General features: G+C 43.1%; 1 protein-coding gene across 1 annotated transcript in view; it reads right to left on the bottom strand.

Moving 5' to 3' along the window:
• Window positions 1-10,073: 10,073 nt before the first annotated feature.
• The window catches only part of micall2a (mical-like 2a), a 95,151-nt gene continuing 79,023 nt past the window's right edge, over window positions 10,074-26,201 (bottom strand). Inside the window, exons 9-15 of the mRNA XM_043711848.1 lie at window positions 23,904-24,001; window positions 22,705-22,831; window positions 19,068-19,158; window positions 16,907-16,980; window positions 16,124-16,238; window positions 10,816-10,862; window positions 10,074-10,340 (exon numbers count right to left, since the gene is read on the bottom strand). Of these exons, the coding sequence (XP_043567783.1) occupies window positions 10,243-10,340; window positions 10,816-10,862; window positions 16,124-16,238; window positions 16,907-16,980; window positions 19,068-19,158; window positions 22,705-22,831; window positions 23,904-24,001 (650 nt within the window). The 3' untranslated portion in view covers window positions 10,074-10,242. The remainder of the gene's footprint in view (window positions 10,341-10,815; window positions 10,863-16,123; window positions 16,239-16,906; window positions 16,981-19,067; window positions 19,159-22,704; window positions 22,832-23,903; window positions 24,002-26,201) is intronic.

The following is a 26,201-nucleotide window of genomic DNA, read 5'->3' as shown; positions in this document are numbered from 1 at the left end:
GATAGGATAAATAAACAAAGTCTTTTCCCTGGGGTGGGGGAGTCCAGAACTGGAGGGTATAGGTGTAGGGTGAGAGGGGCAAGATTTAAAAGGGAACTAAGGGGCAAATTTTACACGCAGAGTATGGTGCGTATATGGAATAAGCTGCCAGGGGAAGTGGTGGAGGCTGGTAAATTACAACATTTAAAAGGCATCTGGATGGGTATATGATTAGGAAGGCTTTGGAGGGAGATGGGCCAAGTGCTGGCAAATGGGATTAGATTAGGTTAGGATATCTGGTCGGCATGGGCGAGTTGGACTTGAAGGGTCTGTTTCTGTGGTGTATGACTCTATGACTCCATAAGTTGTTAATTTTATGCAATCATCCGCAAACATCCCTGCCTCTGATGTTATGACTGACAGAAGGGGCCGAGAATACAGTCCCGAGGATTTCTGCAGTAACTTCCTGGAATGTTTGACCTTCAACAATCACAAGCGACTTGCTTTGTGACAGTGGGGAGCTCTTCATTGATTCCCATTGACTCCAGGGTTTGTCCAGGGCTCTGTGATCCACACTCGATCACATGCTGCCATGATGCCAAGGGCAGTTCCTCTCAGGTAGTCTCTGGTATTCAGCTCGTTTCTCCATGTTTGGTCCAAGACTGTCATGATATCAGGAGCTGATTCGTCATGGCAGAACTGAAAATGAGTGTCAGTGCGCAGCTCGATCGAAGAGGAGGAGGTGAAGTAGGTTTCTTCCTCTTTTGGGTTCCCTCACCACCTACCACATGCCCAGTCCAGCAGCTGTGTCCTTTTTGACTCTACCAACTCATCCAGTAGTGGTGATACTCATGATGACAGATATCAAAGTACTCATCCAGAGTACATTCTGTGGCCTTAACACCGTAGTGCCTGTTGCAAGTGTTCAACAAAACAGAACTGATTCTTCACCTCAGGATTAGGCAGGAGGTTTTTGTACCCTCTGATCTTCTATCATGAGACTTCAAGTGTCCAAACTCAATGTGAAGGGCTCCCAGAATAGCTCCCTCTTGACTGTGTACCATGGTGCTGCCACCTCAGTGAGCACGTCCATTCTTACACCCAGTGGTATCTGGGACATTCTTTTATTCATTCATTCATTCATAGGATGGAGGCATCATGGGCTAAGCCAGACTTTATTGCCCAACCTTAAGTTGCAGTTGAAAGTCAACAACATAGTCATGGCTCTGGAGTCACATGTAGGGCAGACCAAATAAGGACAACAGTTTCTTTTTCTAAAGGACATGAGTGAACCAGATGGGATTTTCTGACATTCGACAATGGTTTCATGGTTAACATTAGACTCTTAATTCCAGATTAGTTATTGAATTTAAATTTCACATCTAGACTGTGGGGGGTGTTGAGGAGGAGGACCTAAGACCCCAGAACTGTGCCACTGTGCCACCGTGTGGGCGGCACGGTGGCAAAGTGGTTAGCACTGCTGCCTCGCAGCGCCAGAGACCCCGGTTCAATTCCCGACTCAGGCGACTGACTGTGTGGAGTTTGCACATTCTCCCCGTGTCTGCGTGGGTTTCCTCCGGGTGCTCCGGTTTCCTCCCACAGTCCAAAGATGTGCAGGTCAGGTGAATTGGCCATGCTAAATTGCCTGTAGTGTTAGGTAAAGGGGTAAATGTACGGGAATGGGTGGGTTACGCTTCGGCGGGTCGGTGTGGACTTGTTGGGCCGAAGGGCCTGTTTCCACACTGTAAGTAATCTAATCTAATCTAAAAAAAACATCGTCAGAATCTCCGGATTAATAGTCTACCAATAATACCACTAGTCCATTGCCTCCCCCAACTAGTCATTGTCTATGAGGGATGATTACAGGAGGATGACTAGGTTAGGCTGTTACTTGACTCATCTGTAGGACAGCCCTTTACCCCTGTTAGCCTGAGCTCCCAGATGTTAGTAAGGAAAAGTTTGCAGGGTCAGCAGGGAGGGCTGGGTTTTATTGTCATTTTCAGTGCCTTGATCGAAGCTCGGTGGTTCATCTGATTCATTCCTTTTAGACTTTTATAATTGTTTGATACAACTGACCAGCTTCCTAGGTTATTTCAGAGTCAACCACAGTATTGTGAGGCTGGACTCACAGGACCAGGCCACAACAAAATGCTCTTCCTCTGCAGGATATTAGTGAACAAGGTTGGCTGTCACCAATGTCCGTTACTGAGGGCAGGGTTGTGTTTCAGGTTCATCAACTGAATTTAAATTCCACCTGCTGCCATGGTAAAATTTGAATCAATGCCGGCCAAGCCTGGGTCTTCGGATTCCTGATGAAGGGCTTATGCCCGATACATCAATTCTCCTGTCCCTCGGATGCTGCCTGGCCTGCTGTGTTTTTGCAGCGCCACACTCTCGACTCTTGACCACTGACATTACCACTATGTCAGCATTCCCTGTACCAGTTCTTCATCACTTTATTTCATGCAGATGAATTAAATAATGGAACCTTCATTATTAAAAAAGTGAAGATTTTAGGACTGAGAAAAGTTGAATGGACAAAAGTTGCATATCATCCCTGTGGGTTTTGTAAGCCTTGTGCACCATCCAGGATGTTGTCCACAAGGGGGCAGGAAGCATCCTACAGCACGACATTCACCATCCACAGCAATCACTGTCCCAGCCACGTGACCTGGAAACTCAGCCGACAAAGTACATCTCCCTTCTCCCATTCAGCATCAAAAATATTCATTAAATTTTCATCTGGCAAGCCCCAATTCAATAGGGATGGCAGATGTAGGCACTGTCTCCATCTGCTGGTGGTGCTTTGCTTCGATAAAGGCTAAGGTTTTAAGAAATGAAAGCAGATGTGGGCTATTGAAATGTTGCTATCGTACCCTTCAGTTCCCTCCGTCCCTGAGGACTTCATCAATCCCAACAGATCCTTCAGCTCATTGACTAAAGTCAATGCCTCCTTTGGATGCCCACAGGGGCCTCTTACCTCCTTTCCAATTCTATAAGCCCAGCTGTCTCATAGGTTGTTAATATTGGTTTTCCCTTTTAGCCTCTCAACAGGGGTGTTCCTAACTTACACTGTTGCCATACCATCAGTGTCACGGCAACCACAATGACAATCTCCAGGCCATAAGAGTTGTGGATCAAAGTGTACTATACTCTCAACAAGAATTTTTTTTTTGTTTTTGGGGGCAGCATGGTGGCTCAGTGGTTAGCACTGCTGCCTCACAGCACCAGGGTCCCAGGTTCAATTCCAGCCTCGGGCAACTGTTTGTGTGGAGTTTTCACGTTCTTCCTGTGTCTGTGTGGGTTTCCTCTGGGTGCTCCAGTTTCCTCCCACAGTCCAAAGATGTGCAAGTCAGGTGAATTGGCCATGCTGAATTGCCCATAGTGTTATGGAAATGGGTCTGAGTGGATTGCTCTTCGCAAGGTTGGTGTGGACTTGTTGGGCCGAAGGGCCTGTTTCCACACTGTAGGGAATCTAATGTAATCTAAAACAAATCTAATCTTTAATGTGCAAAAGAAATAAATTCATTCATCACAGAGTCAGCATTGAAAATTCCACAGTGCTAAATCCTGTGGTCAGAAAGTGTTTGACCACAACCTGGGTTGACTTCACCAGGGGAGTGGGAGAGAAGGAAAAAAGAGAGGAGGAGAGAGAAAGGGGAGAGGAGGGAGGTGGGGGAAGGGAGAGAGAGAGAGATGGATGTTTGGGTTGAATGGAAGGAAGAGGGGTGAAAGAGATGATCAGATGCTAAGGAATGAGAAGGGACAGTTGGAGGGAAGATCAATTGAGAACAATCACCCAACTCAATCTCAGGTAAGCTGTAGTATTGAATCAAAATGTGAGAAGGAGATAGAGACAGATGGTCTCTCATACCTGACAGGAGTCAAACAATTGTGCAGTTTGGCCAGTCCTCATGTAACTTAGAGATTTTTTTATTCTTTCATAGATGTGGGTGTCACCTGATAGGCCACCCCTAATTACCCAGAGGGCAGTTAGGAGTCAACCACATTGCAGTGAGCCTGGAATCACATGTAGGCCAGACCAGGTAAGGATGACAGTTTCCTTCCTGAAAGGACATTAGTGAACCAACTGTGGTTTTCCTGACAATCAATAATGGATTCATGGTCATCATTAAACTGTTAATTCTGGATTATTATTAAATTCTAATTCCACCACATGCCATGGCAAGATTAGAACCCAGGTCCCCAGAACATTACCTGAGTCTCTGGGTTAATAGCCTGATGATAATACCACTCGACCATCACTTAGTTGCAAGTCCTAGATTTCTGAAGAATTGATATCAGAGCGTTAGTAGTATTTGCTGTAGCTGAGTTGATCACACTCTTGGCTCTGAATCAGAAAGAGAGGGGACGTCCTCCTGATATTATCATCAGACTATTAACCCAGCGACCTGGGGACTCAGGTTTGAATCCTGCCATGACAGATGGTGGAATTTGAATTCAATGTGAGTCTCATAATAACTGTGAAACCGTTGCCATTTCTTGGGGGGAGTGGGGGAACACCTATCTGGTTCACTAATCTCCTATCTTTGCCTGGTCTCGTCCACGTGACTCCAGTCACACAGCAACATGGTTCTCTTAACTGCATTCTGGGCAATAAATGCTGGCCTCATCGAGCCAGTGACTCAAAAATGTGAATGACTCAAAAGAAAATGCTTGTGGGTTTCATCCAGATGCTTAATCCAGGTTGATACTCTGGTCCACTACTGAAGGAGTGCTGCACGGTCACACTTTCTGTCTTTTGGATATGGTCTAAAGCAAGGCCCCATCTTCTCTCTGCACTGGTTGTCAGAGATTCTATTATACTAACTTGAAGATGTTCACCTAGTTTCCTGGTCAATATATAATCCTCAACCAACACTATGAAACAGATTATCTGATCATTATCATGTTTTTTTGGGGATCTTGCTGTGTGCAAACTGGCTTCCATCTTGCTTACATCAGACCAATGACGAAACTTCAAGAATGGCTGTAAACCACTCTGAAGTCATGAAAGATACTACATAAATTCAAATTCTTCCTTTCAACAAAAATATATTCCTCAATATAATAAAAATATATTCCTCAATATAATAAAGTTGTGCTCTGGAGCTAAATTAAATACTGAGTCACAAAAGGAAATGTTATAGCAGATGGCCAAAATGTTGACCAAAAAAAGTAGATTTTGAGGATTGTCTTAAAGAGATAAAGGGAGCGGCTTAGAGGTTTCGTGAGAGAATTGCAGAGTCAAGGCCCATGTAACTGAAGGCACAGCGACCAAAGGTAAAGTGATTAAAGCTGAGGACACTCAAGACAGCAGAATTGGATGAGCGCAGGTGTCTCATAGGGTAATGGCCCTGGAGATGATTACATGGGTAGAAGAGGGCAAAATTATGGAAAGGTTTATAAACAAGGATAAAAGTTTCAAAATCTGGGCATGCTCAACAGTCAGACAAATGTGAGTCAGCAAACACAGGAACGATAGGTGAACAGGACTGAGTGTACTTAAGGACACAGGCAGTGGCATTCAGGAATGACCTCCAGTTCATTGAGGGTAGAATGTGGGAAACTGGCCAGCAATGGAATGAAGATTTGAGCAGCATATCAGCTGAGACAGCGGCAAAGAAATGGAGGTGAAAATCAGTGGTCAAATATGTTGGAATCACATCCCAGAGTCAAATATAACACTAAGCTTGCAAATAGACTGGTTTAGACTCCTGTGCAACAGCTGAAGTCATTAGCTAGCAATCAAGACTTTCAACAAGGGGTTAAAAACCATTGGCTTCTGTCTTCCTGATATTTAATAAGGAGGAAATTCCTGCAAATCCAGTACTGGGTGTCAGAAAATCCACCTGAATATGTAGTGTTAACAAAGGAGTGGAGAAAGTGTGCAACTGGGTATTATCAGTCTACACGTGAAAATTAACGCTGTGCTTTCAGGTGATGTTGCAAGGGGTAATGGTAAATGTTAGGTACCTGGATACATGTTGACCGTAGGATATAAGATATAGGAGCTCAATTAGGCCATTCAGCCTATCCAATCTGCTCTGACATTCAATCATAGTTGATATGCTTCTCAATCCCATTCCCCTGCCTTCTCCCCATAACCTTTGATCCCCTTACTAATCAAGAATCTATCTATCTCTGTCTTGAAGGTACTCAATGACTTGTTCTCAACACCCCTCTGTGGCAATGAGCTCCACAGATTCACCACCTTCCGGCTGAAGAAATTCCTCCTGGCTGAAGAAATTCCTCATCTCAGTTCTAAAGGGTTGTCCCTTCACTCTGAGGCTGTGCCTTCATGTCCTAGTCTCTTCTAAAAGTGGAAACATCTTCTCCATGTCCATTCTATCTAGGCCTCTCAGTATTACTTTAAGTTTCAATTAGATCACCCCCCCCACCCCCAGCCTTCTAAACTCCATCAAGTACAGACCTAGAGTCCTCAACTAATGGTGAGAGAACAGGAAGAGAGAACCATGCAAGTGACTCTATTAGATCAATATGAATGGAATCAGGTGAGAGCAGTCTGACTCAGCTGGAGAGTGGACTGGCATTGTCAACAGTGTCAAAAGTTGCAGACAAGGTGAGTAACATGAAGGATGAAAGTTTACTTTTGTCAGACTTAATTGTAACTTTAAGAGCACGAGTTTTGAGAAGATTTGTAGCTCAGGTTGAGGTTCTGGATATAGGTTTGCTCAGCGAGCTGGTAGGTTCATTTTCAGACGTTTTGTCACCATTCCAGGTAACATCATCATTGGCCCTCCGGTGAAGCTTCACCAGACACTCACTGATGATGTTACCTAGTATGGTGACGAAACATCTGAAAATCATCCTTCCAGCTCAATGAGCAAATTTACATCCAGAACATTAAGAACAGTTTCAATAGCAGGTACAGAATCTCAGTCAAAGTGGCTTAAGCATGGAGTTCTGGGTAAGTTGGTGCCAGATTTGAAAGATAGCAAAACATTCAGGCACTTGAGAACCAAGTTAGATCAGAGATGGGGCCAGAGTTTGCAAGGACAGAGGAAATGAGGGTTGTTTTTTTTAAGTAAACAGTGATGATGGCAGATTTGAAAAGGGAGCAGGTTAACAATATCCACTAAAACAGGAAACAGAAAGGAAGGTTGGGTGGTAAGCAGTTTTGTAAGAAACGAAAATGGGAGGCAGTCTTCCTGGACATTAAGTGGGGACTTTACAACAGAGTTTAGCTCGCCCTTAAACAAATTCTTGCTGCTGACACTATAATTGAGCAATTTGACCTTTTAAACCAAAAGCTGCTTCTTGTTTACTGATTCCTATAAGCACGATTTAGTCTCTTGATTCGAAATGATTTGTGTTATAGGGTGTCTAATGTTTTTTCTGTAAAAATGTTTCAATAATCTCATCCAAATCTCACAATGTGCCTGAAATATAACCCGAGAGAATTTGTTTTGAAACTGGATATAATGCAAAGCAGACTGATTGAAGCCTAATTCCCAAACAGATTCATTTTATGCAACTCCAAGTTGGCTAAAAGGCAAATAAACAAAAGTTGCTATTAGCATTGGTTGAGAGAAATTCAGTTAGAATGACTGAGAGGAGAAATGATAGTGTTTGTAAGCATGGATCTGGATTCCTTGGAAATGTCACATTGTTATGAATATATGGAGATCAGAATCTGGACTGAATTCAAGTGTAAACATAAATTCAACAGAAACTAACGATAGCAAGACGATTACTGTGAAAAATGACAACTATACAATTTAGACCAACATCTTTTACATTTTTTCAGTTGTTTGAAATACCAATATTTATTCCAATGAAAATTATGTCACAGATTTGAAATTATTTTTATTTCCAGCAGTGTATATTTATGAAACACATGCTTTATTTCCCCCCACCCTGATACTGAAGTCTATCATATTTAATATGCCACAATTTCTTAGTAATTTTACATTAGTACCTAGTCTGTGATGGGTAAGAATCAGCTACCATAACACTGGTCAAATCTCAAAGGTAGTACCATTGGAACTTGATTAAACCATATCATCTATCATATTTGTACTGCTCCATTAGGAAAATTCATATCTCAGTTACAAACACTAATGCTCTCTCGAGGTAGCCTTCTATTGGTCCTAGTTACTCTACTTCACAACTCCATTCTCCCCCCTCCATTCTACCCAGTGATCCATTACCTATACCGAATGTCTTCAGTTCTGGACCATAGCAGGGGGTAAGTAACTGCAAGTTTGCAAAGGTTTAAGTCCTTCCAAGGCCTTGCCCCTCCTCATCTCTGTAATTCTTCTCAGCCCTACACTTGTTTTTCCGTGTTCCTTCATCTGAAACCACTTTCTTTGTCCATCAGTGCAGTTTGTGTCTTTTGCCATCTAAGCTGGGAAGTCCCTCCTGAAGCCCTTCTGCCTCTCTTTTCTTCTTTCAGAATGTTGCTCAAAACCTGTCCTTCTGGCAAAACTTGTGGCTGCCTGTCCTCTTATCTCCTTTAGCTTGGTGCCAACATTTTGTCCAATAGTAGAGGCTAACGGAGGTGTAGTCTTTCAGATGAAATATTAAACAAAAGCCCTCTTTGTCCTTTGATATCAAAGATCTCATGGAACTATTCCAAAACTGCAGCAGTGTTGCTCTGTCCAATCCTTGTCCCTCAACCAACATCACTGAAACAGATTGTCTGTTATTTATTTAATTGGTGTTCATGGAAATTTGCTGAATTTCCCACATTAAAAAAGATGAGTAAACCTCAAAACATTCTTCAATGGTTGTAAAACCCTTTGGGACTTCCAGAGATTGTGAAAGACAGTGTGCAAATCCAAGTCTTTCTTTCTCAACAGAATTTGCCTTACAGAACAGTACAACATGATGAAATGGTATAGAAAACAATGCAACATAAAGAAAGCTGAAAAGTATTAATGAAATTCCACAAAATGAAGGACACAATTCACCCCAAATATTTTACCAATTGAATCCAAAATCTTCTTCCTTTTTTCTCCCAAATATGCACCCAACTGGTGTAAAATTGCAAAGATTGAAGTCTGAGGAGATCAAAACCCATTACCACAAGCAGTGTTTTTGAAGATGAATTTTGCAAATAGTCCCGACTGTGATGCAGAGCTGTTAGCTCAGTGCTTTGATCGTCCAATGAACCTCCCCATCCCTCACAACAAATAGACACTGCCCACTTCCCCTAACCAGCTTTCCCATGAACAGAAGAACAGGGCAAAGGCTGCTCAGAGCACAATCTAATCAATGGTAACACTCAGAACAGAAATTAAACTGATCCAAAAGGGTGGAGAGAGAGAGAGAGAAGGACTGTACAGGTACTGGGGGACAATGAATGATATAATAAATGAACATCAATACCTATCTGGCAATTATAGATTAACATTGATAGAAGTCATGGAGTACATCTCAAGTCTGCCCATTTGACTGATGAGAGTACATACTACAGATGCTTTGGAGTAGAGTAAGTTAGCATAAAATATTGCAAGAAAGACTTTAACCAAGGAAGCATAGATCCCAATCATTTAGGTAGATCACTGAGCATCATATCCATTCATTCTTACAAACTTAATGCTCTTGGGCTTTCCCCGTCAATTCTTTGGGTTGAGACAGGATATTGAGGTGTCTGAACATTAAACAAGGCCCTCCTCCAACTCAACATGGTCGTGACTGCCGCTGCGTAGACTCTAAACTCTGGAATTCACTTTCTAAATCTCCCCACCTCTGGCTCATCCTCAAAACCTATTACTTTGACCAACATTTCTGGTCACCTGCCATGGCTTTTCCTTACTTGGCTCTGTGTCAACTTTTGCCTGGCAATGTTCCAGTAAAGCACTGTCAGAAAGCTCTGCTGTGCGACAGATGCTATATAATTGAAAATCTTTGTTGTTGTAGACACCATCCAATGACATGGCCGCATCTCCCTTTATAAAGTAAAGGTTATGTCCAAACCTTTGGAGCTTAGAGGAGGACGACACCCACCCAACGCTGGTTCACTCCTCATCTTTCCAAGCACATTAGCAAAGTTGGGGATTTTGTTACTGCTGGTCGTTTTTTTGCCACAGAGTTCCATAGTAACAGGAAACATCCTGCTGCATAAGCCCAGCACAAAGAGCTTCCTTTATTCAGAGAACAAGGTTAATGCCACATAAGCATTTGAGAGAGTTGCCTTTGATTACAAGTTTGCGACAGTAGCAGCTCAGTCAATAGCAGCTTGGCACTGAGAAAAGTCACGAGTATGTGGCCATTTCTGAAGACACCAGCACACAGTTATTTTCCCTTTGGTTTGGCTGCAAATCCCTTCAGAAACTTAAGTGGATTGAATTTGTTCCTCTTCTTCAAGTCTTGTTCTGTGTCCTTATTCATATCTGTCAGTGAGGAAAGAAACAGACAGAGTGAGAAGTGGTGGGACAGGGAGGGAGAAGATGAAATGGAGAGAAGGGGGAATGGGGCAAAGAGAAAAGAGGATTTGAAAACCAAAGGGATATGGTTTCCAGAGGGGTAAAAAGGGTAGGAAGGAGAGAAGGGGTGAAAGGGAGAGAGGGTAGGAATAAGAAGGAAAGAGGTTTGGAAAGTGGGGAAGAGGAGATTGTTTTTAATTCATTCACAGGATGAGGGTGTTGTTAGCCAGGTCAGCATTTATTGCCCACTTCTTATTGCCCAAAGGGAAGTTAAGTGACAACCACATTGCTGCAGGTCTACAGTGACATGTAGGTCACACCAGGTAAGGATGGCAGTTTCCTTCCCGAAAGGACATTAGTGAAAATATTGAAAGCAGAAGAGTATTGAAATACAGTACTTCTTTAGTTTTTTTTTAATTGATTAAAAAGTTTTTATTCCTACCCATCCTTTTAATCATGGCTTCCATCATCTGGTCTTCTTCCATTTCTCTGTAATGGAAGAATATGTCATAGAGTTAGTCTGGCTTATCAACAAAACCTATTACTTTGACCAACATTTCTGGTTGCCTGCCATGGCTTCTCCCTACTTGGCTCTGTGTCAATGTTTAGGCAGCATCTGAGGAGCAGAAGGGTTGATATTTCAGGCATAAGCCCTTCATGTGATGCCCAAAGCATCGACTCTCCTGCTCCTTGGATGCTGCCTGACCTGCTATGCTTTTCCAGTGCCAACACTTTTCGACTCTGATCTCGAGCATCTGCAGTCCTCACTTCCTTCTATGTCAATGTTTACCTGACAATGTTCCTCTAGCATTCCTCTTTCTGCCTCTTCTGTTTTGTCGATCATTCTCAGATCCTTGGGTGTACCTTCACACTCAGATGACATGTAGCACCATTTATGGGTCTTCTTCCAAGTGGCAGGCAATGATTAGTGTGGCACCACAGGATGGGTGCTTGGGTACATATGTAAATAAATGACCTGGATGACGGAACCAAATATAACTAGGCAGGATTCTGAGTTGTGTGGATGATCCAAGGAGGCATCAAGGTGGTTTCGACAAGGTGAGTGAATGGGGAAACACACGGCAGGTGCAGTACAGTGTGGCTCAATGTGAAAACAGAAAGACAGGGTATAATTTAAAACTGATAAATAGGGAAATGTGGATGTGCAAAGGGATCTCAGTGACCTTGTAAACCAGTAGCAGTTATGGCAAGCAGTTAAGAAAGTTAATGGTATTCTGGCCTCCACTGGGGATTGGAGTTCAGAAGTAACGCTATCTCTCTGCAGTTATACAGGGCTTTGGTGAGACCATACCTGGAGCACTGAGTGCAGCTTTGGTCCCCCTGCCTCAGAAAGAATATCCTTCCATAGAGTGAGGCACTATCCTATGAGGAGAGATTGATTCAACTGGCCTGTGTTAATTACAGTTTGTAGGGATGAGAGGCGATATCATTGAAACATAAAATTCCAACAGGGCTTGACAGACTAGCTGCAGAGTAGACCATTTAAGACTGAGATGAGGAAAGGTTTCTTCCCAGAAAGGGTAGTGAACCTATGGTATTCTCTACCCCAGAAGGCTGTGGAGGGCAAGTCACTACATATATTCAAGAATGAGCTGGATACATTTCAAGATTCTAAGGGCATCAAGGGCTATGGGTAGAAAGAGATAAAATTGCATTGAGATGGAGCATTGGCCATGATTTTGTTCAATGGCAGAAAAGGGTTAGAAGGACTGAATGGCCTACTCTTCCTCCTAGCCTCTGTGTTTCCATATAGTTTTGCGTCTATCTTCAATCCCATTCAATTTTATTGCAAACCCAGGATAATGATTAGATAACGTTTTTTTGCATTCCATTTTGCTGCTAGATTTAACCAACGCCACCACCTTTTCATAGACTCTCTCAGCAGAGGAAGAAGGCATGAATGAATTATCCAATTCAAGCCACTTCCTCTTTCATTCCCCAAAGCCTCATAACCTTATCCCCTGCATATACATATACACACACACACTAAATTTTAAAAGTTATTAAATCTGCCTCCACCATCCTTTTAGACAGTCTTTTCCAGATCACAACAACAAACTAGGTAAAGAAAATAAAATCCTTATGTCACCTCGGTTCTATTGCCAGCTAATTTACATTGGTGTCCTTTAACAGATCTCATCTTATGTTTTAAATGACAAACAAACTTATTGAATCTGAACAAGCAAATAGATTACAGTCGTGTATTATAATTGCAGGTTTCAATATTCAATACTGATTACTTAAAAAGTAAATAACAATTTGTCACAATTTCTACATCAATTTGACAGTAATCTATTTAATAGTTCACTTTTTAGTCAAATCAATTGCAGCAGTCAATCAATGTGAGCTGGTCTCTCCAAAAGCTCCAGACTGATTTGATAGTTAGATAATAAGCAGCTCCCAAAATAATTTTACAGTGGCTTGTAAAACTAGCAACTACATTCGAGATTCTTGCATCTTAAACTAATTGATCAGTATATCTATATTTAAATTGTGTGGCTTAGTTCATCCCACAAGTCAGCAGTGAAATATTAATTGTGCAGCTTTTGAATGAAGTTAGACTGTAAAACTGTTTCCCAGTGCAGTGGGTTTTTAACTCCTCAGCGATCAAGACTAAATCTCGCTCCTCACGGACTGTCGCTGACTATTGAGTTGAAGAGAATGCAAACTTCTTCTTTTCATCACATTTGAAAGCAGAAGTTCACAGTCTAGAAAACACTGGGCACAAACCAAGCTCACAATCCTCATGGTGTGGTGCACTGCAGCATTCCTGAGAGTGAATCTCAACCACCATACTGCTGAAAGGGCAGCCATGAACCTCCAAGCCCCTGACTGTGATCAATAAGGTTTGAAAGCAATTTCTCCTCTCTTTCTTCCAGGTACCTTCCATAGCCACCAGGAGTAACCACTAGTAAACAAACAGAGATAACTTTTATTTTATTCACTCATGGATGATCAACTAAATTATTCAAATTAAAAGGAAGTGACCTGCGATACCATTGAGAGTTGCCTGTAGTGAACTGAAAGGGAAATGGTTTGTTGCCCACAGATTTTATTTTTCCAACTTTGGACGATCTATAAACTTTAGCACATTCCTAACTCTCGTGCCTATGTTGTAACACACCTCATGTCCTGTTCATCATCACTCCTGTATTCAATGACCTACAAAAGGCCTCCAGACTGACAACACTATTTTAAAATTCTCATCTGGGTGTTCGAGTTGACTTTGCATGGTCTGGCCCCTCCCTATTTCTGTAACTCCCTACTGCCTTCAGAAATCTCTGCACTCAGCCAATTATTCACATCATGCATATCCCTTTTACAATCAATTCACCACTACTGTTGTGCTTTCAGATGTGCAGGCCCTAAACTCTGGAGTTTCCTCCCTAAACTTCTCTGCCTCTCTCTTCCTTCTTTAAAGCCTATGTGTTTGACTGACCCCCTGGTTACCCCTTTTGATAGCTCCTTGATGTCAATTTCTGCCTGAATACATTCCTGGGAAGTACATGTTATGATGTTAAAGCTGCCTGATAAAACAAGTTGTTAGGGAAGCAGCCACTTAATTTTCCTGGCACCATGTCTTCCAGACAACGCACGGAGTCTTCAATGTTGCTCCTCGGTGATGTTAGCAAGAAATCGATGAGAGCAGGAACCAGATACAAGGCAGATGGGCACCATGGACAATACAATGAAGCTTCCACAGAATTAAAAAGGGGGCATTCACTGAGTTTATTTCACATGGGAATTTCTCTTTAGATCAGCTGTGCACTTGCAGGCAGCAGTGAGTGGCAGTACGACAGATTGCCAGGATGGCAATCATCCACATGGCAGACACAGGGTGACAGATGGCACACACTTAACTATTCCTCTGTTTGCTGTGATTGGACAGCAGAGTTCAGTGCAAAATACTACGCCATGAACAGTTTAGCTAAAATTCAAACTGTTGGGCAAAACCAAATCTTCTATTAAAGTGGTTCGTTCATTGATGACTAAACCCTCTCGTCTCTGAGTTGGCAGTTTGAAGCTTTGAAATTCTCCTCTGACAGTTTCTCGGAGGATCCCCAGTTGTTTTCCCCGGTCAACATTCATACAAACACATGAATTAAGAGGAGTTTAAATGTGCTCAGTATTGGCACTAAGCAGCCAAGTCTCATCGTGAGGAGGGACAAAAACCTGGAGGGCAGTGTACCCTGTAATCCAGTTCACTCTTTGTAAACCTGGCCTTGGTATTGACACACAGACCTTTGAGATGATTCAAGATGTATTAAATCTTTGTGGGGAGGGAGGAGTAGGAAAGAAAGACTTTAAGGTCAGCTGACATCATAGAGACATTACAATGAGAGTGGAGGCCATTCAGACCACTTGAGGTATACTTGCTCTTCAGTTGCACCAATGAGATTTCCACCTGATCCTTGTGTAAGCTTTGCTGATTATGAGATGAGGTTGAATCCAAATTGCTCATTATTGGAAATTAGGGTCCCTTAAAAACAATATTCGTAGTGTCTATGTGGGATGGGATTTCATGTAACAGCTATTACAGCAGCAATTAACTTTCCAAACTTCCAGCATAGGAAAACGAAATGGGAGAATTAAGAAGAAACACAGAGGTTACAACGTGCATTGAACTAGCATCAACAATTTACCTGGTGGTAAACGTACTCTCGTATCATGGTTTTGTTTTGGAAAATTAGGAGGTTTCAGCCTTAGAATGAAAACTAAACTTCAAATGGAGATGGGAAAAGGGACAGTGGTCAGCTGACATAATGAGTAGTGGTTCCATGGCCATAGGCCAAAAATCTTCAGACAATTGATTGACACAACATAAACTTCCTGGCCCTAGAAATATGATCTAACAATTAGGCTTGGGACAGAAAGGCAGTCTCTTCAGGGAGCTCTCATTGAGGAGTTCTCATTGGGCTGTCCTGGCTGTCTTCTCCAGGTGGAAGATGGACCAGAAGAAATCGAGAAAGACCAAGGGAAGAATTCTCTGATACTTTGGCTAGAGAGCAGGATGCTGCCCCCACCACTTTAACAAGACCAAATCATTTCGCACTTGACAACCTGTTTATCCTCTGGGATCAGTGGACCATCCCCAATTGTCACATGTGTCACTTCTCTAATATCATTAATTAATGCATCATCTCTAAATTGCTGCTTCTTAACAAACTCAGTAAACTATCAGGAAATTGCTACAATTTTACTGTTCCTCGGATGCTGCCTGAACTGCTGTGCTCTTCCAGCACCACTAATCCAGAATCTGGTTTCCAGCATCTGCAGTCATTGTTTTTACCTACAAATCATCAATTGCCTATATTAGGTAACCATGATCATGAATTCCCTAAAATCAACATCATAGCGAAGGGTCAAAACACAAAGTTTAGAAGACAAATTGAGGGAGTTGGAAATTTTTTGACTGCAAAGGTAATAAGAGCAATGTGATATATAACAGAAAAGGTTGTTGGATTAAATAGTCTAGGTCAGGATCAAGATACTATCAGAGACCATTCTGGAGCTCGAATAGTTTGGGGATGTGGTGGCATTGTTATCAATTACAAAGTGGAAGATTCACCATAGCAACAGATCTTATTCTTGATGCTAATATTTCTGCTCTTCCCAATTATGGCACAAAGGGAAATGTTGGACACTCCCCAGCACCCACCCCTCACTAAACAATCTCTCCACAGAAAATCAGACAGCCACGTTGTAAAACTGGATTGCACATCTCATACCTCACTCTGTCTTCATCCAATCCATCAATGATTTCATTCCTGCCCTCCACTGTTCTTAGTAGCTCTTCCAACAGCTCCTTTTCACGAAATCGATCTCGCTCGGTTTTACTGTCTTCTGCAATGGCAACACATGGGAACACAGAAAACTTTTGGTCAGCTGTCCTCATAATTCCATACATGGCTTGGGATCAATTTTACTTCAGTCATACTCCTGTGAAAGGCCTTGGGACATTTTATTACAATAAAAGGTCTTATGTATGTAGGTCGCTCTGCTATAACATGCATTCCATTAAGCCAAATTTGCTGTAACATGATTGATAAATTGGGGACACTGTTTCTAAAGCATTTATTTTTAAAATGCGTGTTGGCTATAACATGAATACATCGCCAACATTTTAAGCGTTGTTTCTAAAGCGCGATTTTTCTATAATGTTGTACAAGAACGCAACTATCGTGTTACAGAAGAAATACCTACACAGAGGAACCTCGATTATCCGAACAAGATGGGCGGGCACTATTTTGTTCAGATAATTGATTATTCGGTTCATTGATTTTCTTTGGGGCTCGGAGTTTTTTATGAAGTCTGCTCTCCATTAAGGAGAAGCGCGCGAGCGTCCACACCCCCTATCCACCCCCAACCCCGTACACCAACACCCACCCACCCACCCCCACCCCGCCCCCAATCCCAAGTAGAAGATCAACGACAGTGTGGTCTTTATAGGTATTCTGAACCTGCTTTGATTTAGACATTGCATTCTTTCCAACAATGGGTTCTACTCTGACCTGCTTTTTCCATCAACACTCGTAACTCCTCCAGGATCTGACCCTGATGGTCCTCCAGATTCTGTTGCTTTGATCTGTCAATTAAAACAAAGGTATAGTGTTTGTGCCAATCAATACCTGGATTCACAGTGAAAGTTGTAAGAAAATTCAAAGGCAACAGGCATATTCCCAACAGAGGTGAGTCTTGGGTGATGGATCCAGGCAACTGTTCACATAGGGAGGAACTGGAATGCAGCTACAGGAAACGTAGGTAAATGTAGGAGGGGGAAAGGATAAGAAGGATATGATGACTAGATTAGACAAGTTATGCTGGAAGCAAGCTCATGTGCAGTCAAAAGTCAGACAGCACAGAAACAGACCCTTGTGTCCTACTCGTCCATGTTGACCAGATATCCTGAATTAATCTAGTCCTATTTGCTAGCATTTGGCCTATATCCCCCTAAACCCTTCCTATTCATATACCCATCCAGATGCCTCTTAAATGTTATAATTGTACCAGCCTCCACCATTTCCCCTGGTAGCTCGTTCCATACACGTACCACCCTCTGCGTGAACAAGTTGCTCCTCAGCTCCCTTTTCCCCTCTCACCTTGAAACTATGCCCTCTAGTTTTGAACTCCCCCACCCCAGGGAAAAGACCTTGGCTGTTCACCCTATCCATGCCCCTCATGAGTTTACAAACCTCTGTAAGATCACACGTCAGTTTCCATAAACACCAGCGTAGACTAGCTGGTCTTTTGGCTGTAACATTCTAGCAAATATTTATGAATAAGCAAGAGATCTTCCATTTGCTATTTCACACAAAGAGTAATACAGAGACTAGCTGAACTGAGCAATATTGTGTGGATGGCCAAAAAGCAAACAAGTAATTTACATGGAGGAGAAAAAGCATTGAAGGGCATGCTTTGGGAATTATACAGAACTGAAACATGGAAACAGGACATTCAGCCCATACAGTTCATGGAGCATTTATCTTCCATTTGTCCAGTATTCGAACCCAAATGTCTCTGCTCAGTACGTACCCTTTCCTTCAACCACCAATCAAACCTGCTCTAAGTAATGGCTTGGTCCTCACTCTAAACACTTAACTGTACACTCGATAGCCTCACAATCCTTCGTGCAGAAAGCTTTCTCCTGTTCGCCATCCCTGCCTCTTCTTTCATCTTCTATACACCCTGGTTCCATTAACCACTGCAATGTCAGTTTCAATCCACTCTATTCCATCCTATCACATGTTCAAATGCCTTGCTCTTATAATTTGTTTAGTTGCAAAACTGCGACCTGATTTTTCCAAGTGTCAAAAGGAATGGAGGATTGGAAAGTCATGAAGGTAGGATTGAGGCAGCTTGAGAAGACCATAAAACCACAAAACATAGGAGCAGAAATTCGGCCATATAGTCCATCGAGTCTGCTCCACCATTCAATCATGGCTGATCGGTTTCTCAACTCAATTCTCCTACTTTCTCCCTGTAACCCTTGATCCTCTTTACAATCAAGAACCTGTCTATCTCAGTCTCAAATGTATTCAATGACCTGGCCTCCACAGCATCCTGTGGCAGTGAATTACATAGATTCCCCACTCTCTGGCTGAAGAAGTTTCTCCTTCTCTCCATTCTAAAAGGTCTTCCCTTTATTCTAAGGCTGTGCCTTAGGTCCTAGTCTCTCCTACTAATGGAAACATCTTCCCAACATCCACTCTGTTCAAGCCACTCAGTATTCTGTAAGTCTCAATTAGATCCCCACTCATCCTTCTAAACTTCATCGAATATAGACCCAGAGTCCTCAAACATTCCTCAGATGTTAAGCTGTTCATTCCTGTGACCATTCTCGTGAGTCTTGTCTGAATACACTCCAGAACCAGGACATCCTTCCTGAGATATGGGGCCCAAAACTGTGCACAATGCTCCAAATGTGGCCTGACCAGAGCCTCAGAAGTACATCCCTGCTTTTATATTCAAGTCCTCGAGAAATATCATTGCTTTTGCCTTCCTAACTACTGACTCAACCTGAAAGTTTACCTTGAGAGAATCCTGGAAGTGAGAAAAAGAGAGTTTTGCCAGGGACAGAGAGGGGGTTAGGAAAGCAGTGTGCCAGTTACAATGTGTAGCATTGAAATTGCCTTGGTCCAGTCTCCCCCTTGCCCCTGTCCACTTACTACTCACATGTAAACAAGCTCCGATTCTCGTCTCATCAGTAACTGTTTCTCATGGATTAGTTTGAACCACTCCACCATCAACTCGTCCTCGTTTTCATCTGTTTGTGTTCAATATAAGAAAAAAAATGGAGAGTTTCTAGAATCAGGTGAACTGACAATCAACAGAAATCCTCAAGCACACTGTTGTCAAATCACACACAGCCTTGTTTGTTCACTGCTCCACATCAGGCTGACCACTAGGAGTCTGCACATAGCATGACACAGGACATCAGCTCACCTTGGTCAATGGGACCAGCAAGCCTGGTCCACCTTCAAGGTGCCATAGTGAAGAAATGTGTATAAGAGAAGTAGCAATGTGACATTTGGACTCAGTACCTCTAATCAGCACCATTCAATTAAATCAATTCCACTTTTCCACTCAATCTTAATATTCCGAGATTCCTTAAATGCCCAAAGATCTACTGATCTCTGTCTTGAATATATATATTTGTCAACTAAGCATCTGTAGAACTCATGGGGAGCAAATTCCAAAGATTCACATCTGTTAGAGGGAAGAAAGTTCTCCTCATCTCTGTCCTTAATAGCTAACCCCACATCTGATATTGTGATCCCTTCACTCTTGATCCAGGGGGACCATCCAAACCCTGCTTGCCTGGTGACCAGCAGGGGGCGAGACTGGGAATTTGGGTGGCAAGAGGACCCACGCATCACAAATCCCGAGTCATGTAAGTGGCAACTGGTAGAAAGTGGTAATCAAGACAGGGATGAGGAAGACTTGGGAGTCAAGGGAGGTTCTAGGTTTGTGGTGAGACACAAAGAAAACTCATCTAGCCCACAAAAAAAAGTAAAGCGTTCAAGCCTAAGGCACTTGTTGGCTCATGATCCCCTCCCAGCACATCTGGCATCATGAAAGAGGAAGCCATTTGTGGTTCCCCCTACCTCCTAACTCTCCTCTCCAACAACTCCACCTCCCCCCGCCAATCCTGTAACTAATCTCTACTTAAGAACAACTCCAGTCGGTGTCTCACTAACCTGCTTAAAATAACAGCACAATATCAGAGAGGCTGGGTGACAAGGAGGATGTATGACTGACTTGAGTTTGATTTGTATAGGCTTCAAAGCAGGGCCTGAGAGGCTAGGACTGGGACCAAGCAGTCTCACTTTTTATCACTGGTGACCTTCAACTTTCCCACAATTTATTTTCAGATTCCCAATCGTCATAGTTTGGACTCAATGATACCTCACTTCCACTGGCTTGCTCTTCCATTTTCTATATTTAGTTTGGATAGGAACAAATGTAGGCCATTCAGCTTTGCATGCTAGTTCCACCATTTAACATATTCATGGTTAACCTCCAACTCAACCTGACCACTATCCAATCCCCATATCCCAGAATTCCTTCAGTATTCAAAGTGATAGTCACAGTGACTCTTCCTATTAGACTCTCCAGCTTGAGGAAACATTGTTTCAGCACCCAACCCCTCAAGCACTTTGAGAATGTTCTACATTACATGAAACAATAGCCTGATCTAATCAATTTCTCTTTATAGGACAATCCCCTCATCTCAGGAATCATCCTCATGGACCTTCAAGTTTGCTTTATCCTTCCTTATGAGATCCGAACTGCTCTCAGGAATCTACATGACACCGCTCTATATAACTATGTTCAGACTTCCTTACTCTGACACCCGAAATCATTTGCGACAAAGGCAGACATATGTTTTCCTTTCCCAATTGTCAGCCGTAGCGACATGCTCAATTTCAGAGATTTTTATAGAAGCATGTGCAGGTGCTTCAGTTTAATCCCTGCCTTAATACTTTCCCCAATGTGACAGGGTGGGAGGTGCTCTTCACAAATGGTGGTGAATCAGACCCTTCCTGCGATAGGAGTAGGCCAAGGCAGCCTGGATGGAGATCTCAGGGAAGGTTGGCAACCATTGGGTCCACCAAAGGTGCTGCATCTGGTCCTGTAAAACCATCAATGACTTCCTTCAATTCATCCAGGGGAATGGGGGCGATGGGGCGATGAGTATCAAGACTGTGCAACACTTCAGGCCCAAGAATGAATGGATAGATAGAACCAAACACACTGATGCTGTTGAATGAATGATGGGGATGCATGTAGACAAAAGTTCTCAGCTAAACCGCCACTTTCTCCTACAATCTGACATAACCTGAAGGAACGGTTGATAATGGGTAGAGGGATTCCCAATGTCAAAGTCCTCACATCAGCTGAGGAAGATCCCTCCAGACTGCTGGGGAACAGGCAGGTAAAGCTGGAGTGATAAGGCAGCTACAATGAGTGGTGTCACTACTATGGCACTCAGGACCACAGAAGGAATGGCGTTGTACTCATAGATTCTGTGGAATGTCAACATGATTCTTTTAGTTCCCCTTTACAGGTGCTTGCAAACCTGACCCCAGAGGATGTACCACGCCCTGTCTCTTCCTCACCCTCCACCAGCTCAGCTGTCCCCACCCTGACGGTGGGGGGGCTTGCATTAAGAAAGATGGCTATGTTCTGTGAGTACAGCATAACCACATCACAGCAGCTGAGGGAACCTGTGAATGCTGAGGTTCCTGATATTAAGTATTATTGGGCATCAGCTCATGATTGAACGCTGTCTGCTGGGCATGCGACAAAATAGAAGAATACATAGCAGATCTACCTGGGTATGAGCAGCTTTGCACAGACTATGGAGGAGTGCATACATGCCTTAAGTTCTGCCATGTTTCAGACACATAAGCACATGGTTTCCTCTGTGGAGAGGTTGGCAACTACCGAGGAGGAGCAGGTCAAGCTGTAGGCCCAGAGGCTTTCTGACCTGTATTCCATCACTTGAATTGTTCGCTCCATGCAGCAATCGCTAGGAAAGAGACTGAGAGCTGAGGGATCTATTGCTTAGATGAAACACCTGAGCCCCTGCTTGATGGACAGCTATAGCTTTCTGATTAAGTCAATTTCACAACATTTATTTACACAAGCAAGAGGTATTGAGTGCTTACATTTACAGCTATTGATACTTTCAATGGTCAGGGAATTCTTTACAGTTTATTATCTACAGTGAAAAATAGTTTATTTTTTAAACATTGTGGTGAGTTATCAATGAATGAATGTTTAAAGCTTTTCGTAAGCATCCTCCTGTCACTAGAGCAATCACTGCTTCTGTACAGTGCTGCCCAACTTCCGACTTAACCCCAGGCCACAGACCCTAGTTTTATCTGTCCTTCTCTCTCTCTATCTTACTGAGTAATGGAATTGCACATGTTACTTTCAAATTGATGGGCACTGTTCTACAATCTAGGGAAGATCAAAGGCAATGCATCCAATATCCCTCCAGCTACCTTTTTTAAAATTTTAGGATTTGGCCATTTGATGGCATTAATACCCATTCATTACTCCAGCACTATTTCTTGATTAATGATAATATCCCCTGCTTCTCATTTGCACTTGACTTTCAGTTCTCCACCATTCCCAGAATAATTTTCGTACAAAGTATTCATTTAATGTCTCACACGACTCTACTATTATTGATCTGGATCTAAACTCTTAATACTCTCACAAAAAAAATCGAATCAACTTCTGTTTCCAACTTTGGGCAGGGGTGACACAGCCCAGTTTCTGCTCTGCCTCAGACACCCACCTCCCTCACAGCTCCGAAGCTGAGGCTCCAGCTCCACCCCCTTCTGTTCCAGTGCGTCCAGCTTCTTCCCGATATCCTGCAGTTCATTTCGAATGTCCTCTTCCGATATCCGCTGACTGGAGGTGCTCTGCAACATGAAGTGCAGAGTTCAAATGAAATGCAAACAGGAAAAACGATAAGTGAACAAATTTGTTCCCACAGTCAGCTAGATCTCTTTGCAAATAAAGACTCAGCGGCATCTTCTCAAATGAACTAATGTTGGCCTTCTCAGGGAGGAATTAATAAAACCCATTCCCAGGGAAACATTTCTCTTCCCATTCCTGCTGCTTCCACCCTGGTCAGTTGCCTGTGAATCAGACTTGGCTGCTTGATCATCTATGTTGACTCCCGTGGCTAATGTCTTGCTTTATTGTGAATAAGACCAAGGCCAGTGAAAGGAACATACTGTAGCAAGCAATCTGTCATCAGGATAAAGTGAAAGTCCTCAGACAGTCTCCCTGACACAACCTAAATGGGAAGGGAAGGTGATGAGCACACTGCAGGGCACCAGTCAACCAATGAATGCACACTGTGTACAATGACTGTGGATAGGACTGAGTGAACATTGAGATCACATGAAAAGGACTGTTAATGTGACAACAAGATTAAATACAGTGACCGTGCACACATGGACTAACACAAACACGCTTCACCCACCACAAATCCCTCCTTTTCCCTCCCATCCTCATCCTCACCCATATGTGACTAGCCTTTTACTTTGCTCTACTGACAATTTTCTTCTTTATGGGGATGCAGTGCTGTAGTGGTAAGCAAATCAGACTCAGTAATATAGAACTCCAGGCCAATGTTCTGAGGAGATGGGTTTGAATCCCACCATGACAGACAATAACATTTATATTCAATAAAAATCTCAAATTAAAGCTATGTGACCGTGTAACATTATCAATCGTAAAAACTCATCTGGTTCAGTAATGCCCTTCAGAGGAGAAATTTTGCTGTCCTTATCTGGTCTGGCTTATATGTGACTCCAGACCCACGGTAATGTGGTGGACTCTTAAATGCCCTCCAAAATGGCAATTAGGGATGGGCAATAAATCCTAGCCCACCCAGCGATGCCCATATCCCATGAACTAATTTTTAAAACATTATTCATATTATTATGGAGTGAATTTCCTTCCTTCTCATTCGCTCATTCTCACCTTCTCAGGGGTAGTGGGAGAGTCACCATGACCTTGGCTTTTCTTGGGATCTTCTGGAATGTAGTTGCTTTCAAAGAATTTTGCTCTTGCTGACTTTCCTGTAAAATTAAACCAGTGTCTCTTCAGAACTCTTATAGTCAGACATTATCCCATCAATAACTAACACAGAAGAAACACAAAGTGGTGAGTCATATAAACCTTTGATAACACCCCATTTAGACAATGGCTTTGAGTTGGGATACAGCACCTCAAGGGAGGATATATCTACCTGGGAGTGGGGTGCAACCCAGATACGCCAGTGATACTGAGATTAAACAGTTAAATTATGAAGTCAGGTGGGAGGACGAGTCTCGTATTCCCTCACGTACAGGTGATTGCTTAGAACTTCAAAATTAGAGCTGGACAATTCCAGATACTGCCAGGAATCATTTATTCTATCTAAGGATATAGGAAAACTGCAACTCTCTTCTCATTGCAAAACCTAGGGCTTGGGTCAATTGAACATTCCAAATGTGTTACTTATTTTTCAATGTGTTTTTGGTATGTCGGCAGCAGGGGGCAAGGCTAGCATTTACTGTGAATCCCTCATTACCCTCAAGGGGTGGTGCTCAGCCACCTTAACAAACTGCTGCAATTCATGAGACAGAGGTATGTCCTCGTTGGTGTAAGGAAGGGAATCCCAGGATTCTGACCCAGCGACAGTAAAGGACCAGTGATACAAATCAGGATGCTACGTGGCTTGACAGGGTAATTGCAGGTGGTGGTGTTCCCTCGCTTTTATTGCCTTATCCTTCTGGTAGTAGAGGTCACAGGGTTGGAAAGTACAGCTGAAAGAATGCATCTGTAGGTGGTAAGCTGCTGCAGCTGTGAGTGAGCGGTGGAGGGAGTAAGTGTTGAATGTGATGGCTTGGTATGTAGATCAAACAGGTCTCTTTGTCCTGGATGATGTCAAACTTCTTTGAGTGTTGTTGAAAGTATGTGCATCCAAGCAAGTGCAGAGTACTTTGTGGCTTTGAGGAGTAAGTAGGTGAATTACTCACCACAGAAATAAAAGTATTGACCGGCTGTGTTGCCAATGTTTATATGGCTGGTCCAGTTAAGTTTCAGATCAATGGTAATCCATAATGGTATAATGATGACAGGGAGAAATCAAGGATGTTAATGATGGTCTGGCGATGGAGGAGGCCAAGGACCTGGAGTGGCAACAACCAACCCAACCGCCCCGTGGCTGAACACTTTAGCTCCCCCTTCCACTCCGCCAAGGACATGCAAGTCCTTGGCCTCCTCCATCGCCAGACCATGGCAACATGACGTCTGGAAGAAGAACGCCTCATCTTCCGCCTAGGAACCCTCCAACCACAGGGGATGAATGCAGATTTCTCCAGCTTCCTCATTTCCCCTCCCCCCACCTTATCTCAGACCCAACCCTCAGACTCAGCACCGCCTTCTTGACCTGCAATCTTCTTCTCGACCCCTCTCCGGCCTATCACCCTCACCTTAACCTCCTTCCACCTATCGCATTCCTAACGCCCCTCCCCCAAGTCCCTCCTCCCTACCTTTTATCTTAGCCTGCTTGGCACACCCTCCTCATTCCTGAAGAAGGGCTTATGCCCGAAACGTCGATTCTCCTGCTCCTTGGATGCTGCCTGACCTGCTGCGCTTTTCCAGCAACACATTTTTCAGCTGGATATCAACCAGATCTTGTTGCATTTGGATATGGGCTGCTTCAGTCTCTCAGGTGTCGGGAATTGTTCAGTGAACATCTCTGCTTCAGATCTTACAACAGAGGAAAGGTCATTGATGAAGCAGCTGAAGATGGTTGGGCCCAGGGTTTCAGTACCCTGATAAACTTCTGCAGAGATGTCCTGGAGCTGAGATGGCTCATGAACAAAACTCTTTTGCACAGCAGGTGCTTAAGATCTGGCGTGCCCTGTCTGACAGTGTGGTGGCAGCAGTATCAAGGAGGTTTTGAAAACAGAATTGGACTATTATCTGAAGAGAAAAACATTGCAGGGCTGTTACAAAATGGCAGGGGAGCAGGACATACTGCGATGCTCTTGCAGAGGGCCAGCATGATCAAATTGGGCTGAATGATCTCCATAACCATTGCATGATTTTATAATTGGTTTTCGACATGACAACCATCTTCTTCTGTGCTCAACGTGACTTCAACTAGTTGAGAGTTTTCTCATGACTCCCATCAAGTTCAGTTTATTAAGAGTCCCTTAAAGTAATACTTGGTTACATGCTGCTTTGAGGCCGAGGGCAATCATCCTCAACTCAGCCGGTTTTTAGGAA

Source organism: Chiloscyllium plagiosum, chromosome 21 (genome assembly GCF_004010195.1).
Source record: "Chiloscyllium plagiosum isolate BGI_BamShark_2017 chromosome 21, ASM401019v2, whole genome shotgun sequence".
Classification (NCBI taxonomy): Eukaryota; Metazoa; Chordata; class Chondrichthyes; order Orectolobiformes; family Hemiscylliidae; genus Chiloscyllium; species Chiloscyllium plagiosum.
Note: the sequence above shows the minus strand (reverse complement) of the source record. Positions and strands in the feature narration are given on the sequence as shown.